Genomic DNA, 13976 nt, shown 5'->3' with positions numbered 1-13976 from the left:
ACATATTAATCAATATAATTTATGTATTACATATCTGATTCGCTACTACTACTACTACTACTAATAATAATAATAATAATAATAATAATAATAACAATAATAGAAGAAACTGTGGCTAGAAACGATGTATTGAATCAAATGAGCCAAAAAAAAAAAGGAAAATGTAGAAAAAATGCACATGGGGGTTTAACAGGCCTTACTGAAACACTGGGGTGGTTCTCCACTGACTGTTGAACATGTTCATGGTGGTTGAGATGGGTCTGTTCTGGTAGTTTCCTGCACTAGCTGAATGACTGGGATGGTACTGTTCTTGCAGCAGTTAGCACCAGCTGGGATGGGCTGGGTGTGACCGTGATGCTGAACTGCAACCTGAGGGACGAGGGATCTCTGATGGTAGGAGGTGACTGTGGTGGGGTTGGTACCGTAGCTCATCAAACTGTGGGATGTTGTATAGGTGATGATGGTTGGAGAGGCCTATTGTACTGAGCACCTCTTCGCAAGTGGAATAGGAGGGACCGAGAAGGATCATGTAAGCAACCCTCATCACCTTTTCCAATAGGCCCTAAAATGGTAGTGGACAGGGAGGAAGACCAGGCTAGGAAGACATACGTGAACTGGGGAAATGTGAAAGATGTTCTTGAGATCAGGTACAGGGAGTCCAGCGAGACAGTTGGTGGTGGGACAGGGTTGGAAGTTTGGTAGGTTTAACACCCGGAGGCAAGGTATGCGACTGGTTATAAAACCAGGTTGATGTCCTTGACCTTATTTGACATTTCTCTGAAATAATTTACATTCAGTCACTGTTTTTCCTATTCTTTATACCATAATATGTAATATACAAATGAAAATTGGTAGAAAAATATTCCCTATTCACCTAATATATCCATAAAATCTTGTGATATATCATTAACGTAATCTTTGTTTTACAATGTTATTGTTTATTGTGTCATGTATGGCAAGGTTTGTATAAGCCTTCGTACCGAGAGTTATGAAATATCGTACGTGGTCGACGAAGGTACCGTACATAGTTGGTAGTTATCGTGTATGAAGTCACACTTTTTTTTTTTTACCTGAGCCATAGCGTAAATCCCGACACTGATGTATCATGTTGTTGTTGTTTTAGAAGCTGCATTTAGGGTTTGTAAGCACAGCAGCAGCTGTGTGTACCATATCTTCCTAAATCAGTTAACGGGAGGTTATGAAATGTGTGCTCTCTCGATGGCAACACACAACTTTCCATATCATTAACTATGCACCTGTGTTCTGTAGACGGTTACTAACAACCACATACCTCATGACATTTTTTTTTTTTTTAAGATGTTACGTATACATTGGGGGATTTCTATCTACTCTGGGAAAGTACGGAGGGAGTCTTATAACTGTGGGGGACTATAGATCGTGAGCACAGCACATCACCACAATAATTATGTCAAGAATAAAGAAGAGTTCCTAGTATCATAGATACAAGAGTTCATCTGTGTTAAGGCCATGAATATGGACAGCATACTGAACAGCAGGAAGATAGATAGCAGAAAAGTTATAAGAAAAATGGAGGCTCCACCAGTGTACGACTCCTTCCCTGTACAGTACAAGAGATGAGGCCCCACCAGTGTACGACTCCCCTGTACAGTACAAGAGATGGGGCCCCACCATTGTACAACTCCCTCTCCGTACAGTACAATAGATGGGGCCCCACCAGTGTACAACTCCCTCCCCGTACAGTACAAGAGATGAGGCCCCACCAGTGTACGACTCCCCTGTACAGTACAAGAGATGGGGCCCCACCATTGTACAACTCCCTCTCCGTACAGTACAATAGATGGGGCCCCACCAGTGTACAACTCCCTCCCCGTACAGTACAAGAGATGGGGCCCCACCAATGTACAACTCCCTCCCCGTACAGTACAAGAGATGGGGCTCCACCAGTGTACAACTCCCTCCCCGTACAGTACAAGAGATGGGGCCCCACCAATGTACAACTCCCTCCCCGTACAGTACAAGAGATGGGGCTCCACCAGTGTACAACTCCCTCCCCGTACAGTACAAGAGATGGGGTCCCATCAGTGTACAACTCCCTCCCCGTACAGTACAAGAGATGGGGCCCCACCAGTGTACAACTCCCTCCCCGTACAGTACAAGAGATGGGGTCCCATCAGTGTACAACTCCCTCCCCGTACAGTACAAGAGATGGGGTCCCACCAGTGTACAACTCCCTCCCCGTACAGTACAAGAGATGGGGTCCCATCAGTGTACAACTCCCTCCCCGTACAGCTTACACCCATAGAGTGTATGCTGTATAGATATGAAATTTCAATGAAGTAATTCTTTCGTTTAACAGAAATATGAAGACCCGTAACTGGCCGAAAATGCAATGGAATAATACCGTTTAAATTGCTCTCTCATGTTTACATCCCTAAGCATAGGGGAACAATATGCTTGTATGATCATGGTGGTTGGCTTGGTGGCTGTGGTCAGGTGTAGTTCTAATGGTGAAGGACCTGTGATGGGGGCTCTCACCTGCTCGTATGGTTGTTTCCGGTGAGGATTCCCAGCTCTTGAGGCCATGGAAAGTCCCCATGATTGTGGAAAAAATATGTATATGCACTTACATACCTACATATATTCTTAGACTGAGTTCACTTGGTCTCTCCACACTTGAATGCATCACAATGTTCACTTCTCCCCAGCGCCTCCCTTCTCCCCCAGCCTGGTCTTCCTCCCCACTCACCACAAAACAGGGGAGGCTATTGGAAAAGAGGCATAGAAAGATGTGGTAGATGATCCTGGATCCTCACACCACCTATAAAACACAGGTCCTTCCAGAACTCTCCCTCTCTCCAACCATGACCCCTTGACCACATCCTACAGTTCAGGAAGGAGCAGTTGCATCATTCCCAGCACCGTCACCTCCTGCCACCAGAAACCCCTCTACCCCCAGGTTGCAGGTCGACATCACCTTGCCACCGTCACCTACTGTCATTAGAGATCCCTTGTTTCCCACGTTGCTGTTCGGCACCACTATCACACGAGCCCATCCAAGCTGGTACAGACACAAGAACAACCCCATCCCAGCTGGTACAGACACAAGAACAACCCCATCCCAGCTGGTACAGACACAAGAACAGCCCCATCCCAGCTGGTACAGTCTGCTATTGTACAAGAACTGACCCACTGGCATTCACCGAGGAGAACCATAAACAGAATTAACCTTAATGTAGCAAGTTAAATATACAATGCAATCACTTTCTTGGAAGCAAAGTGCTGCATACTCAAAGCATTTCCATCCCAGTACTAGTGTTATGATTATTTTCCAACCTACAGTCTAAACACAAGGGAACTGCACCAGTTGTCACAACCTGTTTTCTGTAAGTTTTTTAAACATGGTGGCCGGGTGGGATGCTGCTGCTTCATTTATGGCATAACAATGGTCTCAGGGTCGTGAACTGTCCATTAGCTTTCTATTTTCTCTGTTCTTACTCTCCCCAATACTTTACGGGTTTACTTCATCCTCATCTTCCAGTTGGTTCCCTGGCATGTGTATAGTCTTCCCTTTGACCTGGTTTGATCCACCAGTGACTCTTGGCATCATCCAAAGTATATATAAGGTGGAGGTCACACGTGGGGAGTCAGTCCCTTGGACCACCTGCTATTATGGAGGTACACACTTCTCTCTTCCTACTCCTACTGGTTGCCTTTGTCGCTGTCACCGCTGACAGCAAAGGTAAGAATGTCCTAATTTTCATTTATAATCAAAGAAGAAGAATAACTGAAGTGCGAGAGGAACATGACACTCTCAGCTGACCTGGTCTGTGTATGGCTGGCTCTCATCTCTCAAAAGAAATTAACACTGACAATGTCTGTTTGCTTCATCATATTACTATGACATACCATCACGACCCATTACCCTGGCAGTGTACATGTAACACAGGACTCCAGCATGTTACCCTGGCAGTGTACATGTAACACAGTACTCCAGTATGTTACCCTGGCAGTGTACATGTTCCATAGTAATCCAGCATGTTACCCTGGCAGTGTACATGTAACACAATACTCCAGCATGTTACCCTGGCAGTGTACATGTAACACAGTACTCCACCATGTTACCCTGGCAGTGTACATGTAACACAGGACTCCACCATGTTACCCTGGCAGTGTACATGTAACACAGTACTCCAGTATGTTACCCTGGCAGTGTACATGTTCCATAGTAATCCAGCATGTTACCCTGGCAGTGTACATGTAACACAATACTCCAGCATGTTACCCTGGCAGTGTACATGTAAGACAGTAATCCAGCAGGGTATTTGTTACCCTAGCAGTGTACATGTTCCACAGTAATCCAACAGTTTAATTGTTACCCTGGCAGTGTACATGTTATATAGTAATCCTCTAGTTTATTTGTTACCCTGGCAGTGTACATGTTATATAGTAATCCTCCAGTTTATTGTTACCCTGGCAGTCTACATCCTCCATAGTAATCCAACAGTTTATTTACTACCCTAGCAGTGTACATGGCCCACATTAATCCAACGATGTGTTTGTTAACCTGGTAAAGTGCGTGTAACACAATAATCCAGCAGTGTATTTGTTACCCTAGAACACTGAGATAGGGCAGTGTTGACCCGCTTCTCATTAACCAGAAACAAAATATTGCCTGTGGGATCAATAACGGTCAAATAGCATCTCTCCTTAAGTTTTATGTTACAAGTGTGCAGTATAATCGCCCCTCCCACCACCCTGTTAAATGTGGCCATTGTAATGTCTCTCTCCCACTCCCTGTTACAGGCAGGCAGTATTAACACAAGCAGTAGTAACAAGCCTCCCCTATGCCCCTTGCTATCTTCCAGGTGGACAGCAGGTGGTGGAGCCAGAACCACGACCAGCACGATGCCCAGAGATTAAATACCGAGGCTCTGACATCTGCCCTACCACACAGCAGGAGTGTGCCAGTCACAGCGAGTGCAGTTCTGATCAGGCCTGTTGCTACGATGGCTGTCGCTTCTACTGTGCAGGTATATATAGTTCTGTGATGGCTGTCACATCTAAGATGCAGTTGACATATGGTGCTAAAACAGCAGTCGCTTCTCCTGTGCATGTGGCATATGGTGCTACAATGGCTGTTGCCTGTACCATGTAGGTAATGTATTGTGCTACTATGGTTGTCAGTTCTTCTGTCCAGGTTATGTATGATGCTGTGATGACTGCTCTGCTGTACAGGTGACTCATGATTTTACAGTAGCCGTTGCTTCTACGTGGCAGGTAATGTCGTGAGATGGCTATCACTTCAGGTGTGCAAGTATCATACATTGTTACAATGGCTGTCACTTATGCTGTGCAGGTGATGTATGATGCTGCAATGGCTTCATTTCTACTGCTATAATTCAAGTCTTGCAACACCTCTGACCCCATAAGATCCAGAACATGAAGAAAACCCCATGACCCATCTTGCATATATATATATACCATCACAGGATGACCGAATGTGACCTTTGTAGCCTTTATGATGTCATGATGTGAGAGGTCTCAGGTGTGAAACATTTGTCATAACATGATAAAATATTGTAATGTCAGGCTAGGCCTGAGCCTCCCTAAGGTGTCGTGTGATATTCTTGAAGTAGGTTAACCCTCCCTAAGATATCACAGCAAAATTTAAGTGTCATGACCTTCTGGCAGATCTGCGGCCAGTGTGTCCAGTATTCTGCCGTCAGCCACGCGACTCAAGAGAACAGGTGTGTGGCAGTGATGGCCGTACCTACCGCAGTCTGTGTCTGTTGGAGAAGACTGCATGCGAGACTGGTGTGACCATTACCAAGGAGAGTGATGGTCCTTGTGGTAAGTCTCCTTCTTCTACCTTACCCAACCCAGTAGAACCTCAGATTCAAACATATCCTTTTCCCAAGGATGCCACTCACAGGAGACCCTCCCTTGATACTCTAGCCACAGCTGTCTCTCTGCTATTTTTATCACACTAAGCATTACATTGAATATTATTATTATTATTATTATTTTTTATTTTGCTTTGTCGCTGTCTCCTGCGTTAGCGAGGTAGCTTAATGTAACTCTTAATGTAACCCTTTTCCTGACAGCTTCTGAGAAGTGTGGCCAGTGTGGTGAACAGCAGCAGCAGCAGCAGCAGCAGCAGCAGCAGCAGCAACAGCAGCAGCAACTGCAATATCCAGATGACTTAGTCTGTGGGTCAGATGGAGTGACATATACTTCTGTGTGTGACCTCAAACGCACAGCATGTATCATGGGAGAGGATATATCCATCGGAAATCAAGGCCCTTGTCGTGAGTAAATTATTAGTAGGCCAGAGGAGGGGGCCATCTCATAGAATAAATTATCATTGATGTAGGGTCTTGATCACAAACTGATATAATTGAAATACACTCAATGTAGTGAGTAATTTATTAATGGTAGATTTTAAGAGTGGATCACTGCTTCACCTGTGCACTAGGCATTGTGAACCAGGGCTGGTAAACTGAAGAGAATGTCGTCTTTTTATATTATTTGGTGACACCATTATGAGGAGAAGGACGAGTTTTTTCTGAGAAGATGAGATGTGTGCTGACTGGCATGTATGCTACTCAAGGGAAAACGTGGAAACTGTGATTTCGGGGCTTTAGTTTTAGGACATTATACATGACAGTTATAGAATGGATGTAAACAAGTGAGGCCATTCTTTGATGGTTCCTGATGATAACTTGTTGTGACAGGAAATGGTGACATATGAAAAGGGAAATATATACCTTTACTTCTCAGCCGTAGAAACCCCAGCTGCTGGATTCATGCAGTTTGGGAAGGTGACTACATTCACTGATGGTTCCATAGGTCATAAAGTGTGATAATGTTGAGATTGTGTCATTATGGAGTGAGAACAGGACAATTAAGGTGTAAGGGTTCAAGATTTTTAATGCTGAAGTTGCATCTTATGCATGAAGTGTCTGAGGTATGTTGAATGAGTGTTTGTATTATTGTGGAGATGGGCAGTGCCTAGAGCACAGACAAAGAAGGTAACTTTTACATGAGTGATGCTTGTGTTTTCAGATGGATGTGTGTCTCATGAAGCAGAATTTGAAACTTGATTTAGGGTAGGCCATTGTGTAGTGATTATCAAGCATGTTTAGTTAATACTGTATTGTGTTTGTTGGGGAAGAGGAATGTTAGAGTATAGGTTGTTGAAGAGTGATTCAGGGCTGAGGTTTTTAATTGTTCTTGTGTTTACATTACATTATTTCCAAAGTGAAACAATCTCATTTTTCTGTTAGATAAACCAGTAGCATAATTCATCATATTTCCTATTATTCTAAACATAACAGTATTTTACACTCTTGCACATTATACAAAGGTACACCCTTTTCTTTGGCAAAACCTTCATATACCATTTATCAGTGTCAGACTCCACACCAAGATTTTGGAAATAAACCACTGTCAAACTTATTAGCCTTTATCCCCCCATGAACATTTCCTTCATCCATGGGTCCCATCTGAAAGCCACTGCTACTTCTGAAGAGATGGTCAGTAGTGGCGATGGATTGTTGTACCTGTTGGATGGTAAGGCATGATATTGCTTAACGTGTGGCACACACCAGGAATTGATGCTGCGATATGACTCTTCAGGAAGATATATTCTTTATAGTTACCATATTTAGTTCAGGAAGATATATTCTTTATAATTATCAAATTTATTGCAAAGATGATTGAATTTACTAGTTATATAGTTGATAGTGAGAGAAGTTCAACTTTTTAAAAGCAAATTTACAGTTTACAGTGATAGATCCTAATGGTTTAAAATTTGCAGTGATAAGAAGATATTAGGAATTGCCTTCTCTTCCATGCTTATAGGCTACAGGAAATAAATTTCTAAAAGGATTGTACTAACTGGAATTGTTTTTGGCAAGTAGAGGTACTATACCAACATGTATCCATAGCTTCTTCCCCAGATATGCCAACACATTCTCACAGCACCTTCACCCAAGAGACGATAATCATCATATGTCCTCCCATTGCCCTTGAGATAGTGGAATCTTTGAAAATGTAGCTTAAACTCTTGTTTCCTTCTAGCCATAGTCATGTGTGGCATTTATTGTGAAAACCCGGGTGGTCCAGTCTGTGGGTCAGACTACAGAACATACAGCTCCAATTGTCATCTTCGTAATGCTCAATGCTCTGAACGTGGACTAACATTGCTCTATGATGGACGCTGCAGTAAGTTACTCTCTTTCTTTGTTTATCTTCACATGTAATAAAATTTTTTGAAAGATTAATTAAAGATTAGATATTTGAACATTTGTTCAAGTAGAGCTATATAAATGAATGCCAGCACGTATTTATCCTATGAAAATGTACGCTGACCCAGTTATCTGCTCTTTACAATGACATGTTTTGATGCTGTTTTTTCTTGATTTTGCAAAGGTATTTTAGAATATAAGCCACAGAATTTTCTTAGAGAAGGTAGCAAAACAATTCTAAATGTATGGAGGGAAATATGATTAAAAAGTTCTGAGTAACAGAAAGTTGAAATTACTGTTGTAGCAAAGGGAACAATAGATTAGGCGGATTTTCTCTCTCTGATGCCACAAAGAATATTGCTTGTCTAAATGTTCCCTATAACCTAAGCAAATGAATTATTAGACAAGTGGGGGTAGCAGTGCTATTTTCTGTGTGGCAGGGTGGTGTCAGGAATGGATGAAGGCAAGTAAGTATGAATATGTACATGTGTATATGTATATCTCTGTGTATATATATGTTGATATTTATATATATGTATATGTGGTTTCAGTGCATGTATATGTATGTGCATATGTATATGTATGTATACATTGAAATGTATAGGTATGTATATGTGGGTGGGTTGGGCCATTCTTTCGTCTGTTTCCTTGCGCTACCTCGCTAACGTGGGATACAGCGAGAAGGTATACTAATAATAATGTGCATGTATGGGTGTTTATGTATATATATATATATATATACATACATATACATTTCAATGTATACATGCATGTGCATCCACAGACATATACATATATACACATGTACATATCTATACCTGCTGCCTTCATCCATTCCCGTCGCCACCGTGCCACACATGAAATAGTGTGTGAAAGGAGAAAATTGAGAGCAAATGTGAATAAGAGCAAGGTTATTAGGTTCATTAGGGTTGAGGGATAAGTTATTTGGGATGTAAGTTTGAATGGAGGAAAATTGGAGGAAATGAAGTGTTTTAGATATCTGGGAGTGGACTTAGCGGTGGATGGAACCTTGGAAGCGGAAGTGAGTCACAGGGTGGAGGAGGAAGTGAAGGTTCTGGGAGAGATGAAGAATATGTGGAAGGAGAGAACATTATCTCAGAGAACAAAAATGGGTATGTTTGAAGGAATAGTGGTACCAACAATGTTATATGGTTGCGAGGCATGGGCTGTAGATAGGGTTGTACGGAGGAGGGTGGATGTGTTGGAGATGAAATGTTTGAGGACAATATAGGGTTATGAGATATTCATATATACTATGGGTTGTATTAATTATATGTTAGATAAGAATTTACAATTACTCTGGAAGGATTCTTATACAGCTATTTATTATACTAACAGAGAATAATAAGAATCATAAAGGGAACAGCTCTAGTTGTTTACAAGGAGACTTGATGTCGTTAAAATCAGTCCCAAGTGACCTCAGAATAGAAAGTTATGGAAGAGCAGAGAGGGAGAGTTTTATTCAACATGCAAGATGTGCAGTGATTGGTAGACACTAGCCTTGCCATCATGATAAAATTGCGTAGGTATTTGCAGAAAAATACTGTTTCTTCCTCCCTTTCTCCATATTCTTACAGCTATCCAGATCTGTGAACTTGATCATATACATTTAGAGGTGGTCTGATGTCTCTCTCATGCAGGTGTGAAAGTGGTCTAATGCTTCCTTTCTGCAGGTTAGGAGTAGGTATAATGCCACTTTCTTGAAAGTGTGGAGGTGATCTAATGCCTTCTTGCAGGTGTGGAGGTAAGCTTAAGCCTCTCTTGCAGGTGTGGAAATGGTTTGATGCCTTACTTGTCTCTTTAAGCTTATGTGTTTTAGTGTTGCCTGTATTCTTCCTGAAGGATTTGCTAATAAATTTCTCCTACAGGGATGGAACTGACCAGGAAGCCCAGAGTCTGTCCCAAGCCTGACCCTCTTGCAAGTAAAGGTGCCTACTGTAGGGACTTGTGCAGCACAGACGGAGACTGTACTGAGGATGAGAAGTGTTGCCCTGGTTCCTGTGGGAAGCAATGTGTCATTCCACTTTCTAGTAGGTCAATTCTCTTCTTGGTGTGATAGAATTAAAGTACCACCATGCCTTGAAATACCTGCCACTAGTCTGTAGTGGTGGTATATCCACATTCATTACCCATTCTAACCAACATTGTCTTTACCCTTGACCCATAGGACAGCAATCTATCTCTACACATTACAAAAATATTGTCAAGACCCATAAAATATCACCCTGTTCATATTTTGCAGTACATGATATAGTTGTTCCATCCTATTGAGAAATTTAACCACTTCCTTCCTATATCATATCTCTCAGCTTTGTCTGACCATCTATCTGCTGTCATCCACAGAGTCCAGTCGTCTGGAGGGCTGCTCGATCCTATGTCCGAGGAAGTTTGATCCTGTGTGTGCCTCAGATGACCACACATACCCCAACCAATGCCGTGTCGACTCTGTCCGCGAGTGTGGAGCAAACAATGTCTACACTGTGTCCAAGGGGCGCTGCAAATAATCAGTCTGATTGGTCTCTCAAAAGCAGTATTGCTACAAAAAGAAATATTGATTAGATGAAATTTCAAGGTCTGAAGTAGCTTCAAAATATATGCTGATTAACCTCTTGGATGACAACTGTTGGTGAAAAATTCCAAAGGGTCTCATCACATTTCATCATTCAAGATGAAGAAACCTTGAATGATTATTTTAGTGATGTATTTCCACAAAGCTGTGATGGCTCAGCTATGAATGACATTCACCCGTAACATATATGTGAAAGGTTCTCCATCCATAATGTCTGCTTGTTCCTTCATATGAAACTGAAGAAACTGATTAGTACTTCTTGTATACCCTTCACAATGCTTCCATGGTTTCTTTTTGCCAGTGTCCAACTTTTCTGATGCATATTCTTTTTTTCATTCCTGACCTTGTCACTCCCTGTAGCCATCTTCCTGTTTTAGATTGATTTTGATCTTTTATTTCCCATGCATATGTGCATATGATCAGTGTGCATATATCTCAATTAAGATCTCATTTCAACCTTTACCATCAGTCAAATTTATGGTAAAATTTTATGCCTTTCATGAACTCCACTTGTTCTTTCCATACACCACTGAATGTCATTCTTCACATCCCTCCTAACTCATTTATTGTTTTGTTTTTTATATTCTATTCCAACACTGATTGGTTTCTTATTTCAAAGAAAGACTTGTTATTGACATTGATACATCCATCTGGAACTCGGACAATTTTCTTCATGTCCTATGGTCACTTCCATCTCTCTTGTCCATTTATCTGTCTAATTACTTGTGCGCTTATATTTTTGGTATGTTTGCTTGTGTAGGCTGCAGGTTCATGCACAGCAGAACACTTAAGTAAATTGCTACATGAATTAAGATCACCTAAACTCATGCAAGGAGCTCAAGATATGATTGGGGTAAAAGAGTAATGCACAATATGGCTTGTCTAGGATATGACAGAATAACAAAGATGTTGATAATATCATACTGAAAAGTTATTTAATGCAGTTGATAAATTTCACTTTAAATGTAACTGATGAAATTTTGATTGCAAGAGCAGTCATTAAGCAGACCTGAGTTAGAACACTTGAACATATAAAGTAATATGGGATTCAGTAATGTTTTGATTTTTTCATTGTTTTGCCAAATATATCAGCTTACAAATTACTATAGCATTATCATTTCATCCTTACTTACCAGTGACACTTCATGTTTTCCACATTCATTCACTCTTGATCTCCATTACCCACTTTTGTGAGGTATTGCAGGGATAGAGGAAGAAAGGCTGCATGTGCTTCCATACAGTCTTTTGCTGTGGTGCAATGCACTGAAACCACAGCTCCCTATCCACAACCAGGCACAAAAGAACTTTCCATGGTTTCACCCGGCCCCTGCACATTCCCTTGCTCAGTCTACTAGTAGTACATCGACCCCTGTATACCATATCGTTTCATTTCACTCTATCCCGTGCATGCCTTCCGTACTACTGTATGTTCAGGACCCGATCACAAAATCTTTTTCATTCCATAGCTTCATATGCAATTTGGTCTCCCCTTCTCCCTAAGGAAAATTATAATATATCATGATGTGAACTAGCCATCAACACCTACTTATGATTCATGTATCTCTGACTGGTTCCTACATTCCATGAATGACATTTGACTTATCCCTATAAGTCATATTATACCATAAACAGCATTTCACTGTCCAGTGGTCATACCTTCATTCTCAAGGCTGTATAATCAGGCTTGAAGTCATACTGTCATGATCATGTGTTGAACACAATGGCAGATGACCTGTTTCAGCTCAGTCTATTAAAGGAACCCTTTGGTAAACATAAAAAATGAAATGAAGAAAATTTTAACACTGATTACCATATAAAGTTATTGCTTATAACTTGCTAATAGGTCTATTGCATAAATATACATTTCTGACACAAGATGATATTACAGAATAGTAATAAAACACATGATGAACTACAATATTATTGTTATACTAAACATTTAAGGCAACAATAGGTTTACTGAGGGAGACAGAAGTGTATCCTAACACATCATGGTACATTAAACTAGGCTATGTAAGTACATTATGCACAACTAGGTAACATTTGGTCGTCAATATGGCAGTATGTACTTCACAGGTATATTCTAGTTATATTTAATTACATAAGCTTCTGTGTCCAATGATTAATTGACATGTGTAAGGAAACACAAAATTGAATGACATGGCTCTCCTTACATACAAGTTAGGATAGGTTAGGGTAATGTAGATTATGTAACCATATTATGTCAGCTGTGTAGGTAGTTTTAATTTTATTCAGCCATAAATTGTACAAATGGTTGGTAAGAAAAAGGTTCCATGGCACATATACATCTGGCAATGATAAGCTGGAGGAAGTTAAGTTTTGGAAGCTTTTTATTTTCTTATTTGACTAAACTAGTGTTCAACTAGAATTGCACTAACGATGTTTGACACTAAACCTTCCAATAATGCCAGATAATTAGCGATAATGATCGTTAGATAGTTCACCTTAGAAAATATATAAATTGTATCTACTAATGATCTATGTCTTCTTATATCATTAAACATAATTAATGTATTGAATAGATCAAGCTGAAACCTTTTTACATCAACAAAAACTGAAAAAGTAATGATTTGAATAAACATTTTGTACCGTATCCCTCAACTTAGTGTTCATATTGACGTGTGTGTTTGATCTAATGGCAGACAATAATTTGGACAGAAAAAAATGTTTAGTCTCAAATAGAAGGCCAGAAGACCAATATAAAGGTGATATAGAAGAAGAAAAGTCACTCAATATATTAGATGTTGAGTGTCAGTTCATGAGGCAGGACTGGTAAGTGGGCACCATGTATTTGATGTTGATATAAGCATCTCGGCCGCCATGTCTTTCTAATATCTCTAACGTCTCTTGAATCAGGTCTCTCAGGTTCTCTCTGCCACTAATCTCTCTCATCCCCAGAGTTAACTGTCCACAGAAAGTAGCCGTGAGTGGCCCACACTGCAGTGCAAGAATAGCAACACGAGTTTGCATGATAATTGGGCTGGTTAGATCTGTACGTAGTGGATCATGGGATGTAATTACCTGAAGGTGGATTGTTTCAATGGTGATGATGGTTGGCTTGTTGACTATTACCAGGTGTAGTTATCATAGTGAGGTCCTTGTGATGGAGTTACCTTCTCACCTGGTGTGGTGGG

The 13976-nt window shown here is 40.8% G+C and overlaps 3 protein-coding genes across 3 annotated transcripts in view; 1 reads left to right on the top strand and 2 right to left on the bottom strand.

Annotated features, from left to right (window-relative positions):
• The window catches only part of LOC139767389 (guanylate kinase), a 36385-nt gene extending 35703 nt beyond the window's left edge, over positions 1-682 (bottom strand). Inside the window, exon 1 of the mRNA XM_071696724.1 lies at positions 201-682. Coding sequence (XP_071552825.1) covers positions 201-244 — 44 coding nt within the window. The 5' untranslated portion in view covers positions 245-682. The remainder of the gene's footprint in view (positions 1-200) is intronic.
• A 2893-nt stretch (positions 683-3575) lies between these two features.
• Positions 3576-11925, top strand: LOC139767504 (agrin-like). Its single transcript, XM_071696932.1, has 7 exons — positions 3576-3721; positions 4848-5012; positions 5674-5832; positions 6087-6290; positions 8065-8208; positions 10121-10282; positions 10596-11925. Exons 1-7 carry the CDS (start codon positions 3652-3654, stop codon positions 10754-10756), a joined length of 1065 nt encoding a protein of 354 aa, XP_071553033.1. The 5' UTR covers positions 3576-3651; the 3' UTR covers positions 10757-11925.
• Positions 11141-13976, bottom strand: part of LOC139767506 (parkin coregulated gene protein homolog) — a 64775-nt gene continuing 61939 nt past the window's right edge. The window contains exon 7 of the mRNA XM_071696940.1: positions 11141-13746. Within this exon, the coding sequence (XP_071553041.1) occupies positions 13721-13746 (26 nt within the window). The 3' untranslated portion in view covers positions 11141-13720. The remainder of the gene's footprint in view (positions 13747-13976) is intronic.

This window comes from Panulirus ornatus, chromosome 61 (assembly GCF_036320965.1).
Source record: "Panulirus ornatus isolate Po-2019 chromosome 61, ASM3632096v1, whole genome shotgun sequence".
NCBI lineage: Eukaryota > Metazoa > Arthropoda > Malacostraca > Decapoda > Palinuridae > Panulirus > Panulirus ornatus.
The sequence above is the reverse complement of the archived record's forward strand: the minus strand, read 5'-3'. Positions and strand labels throughout refer to the sequence as shown.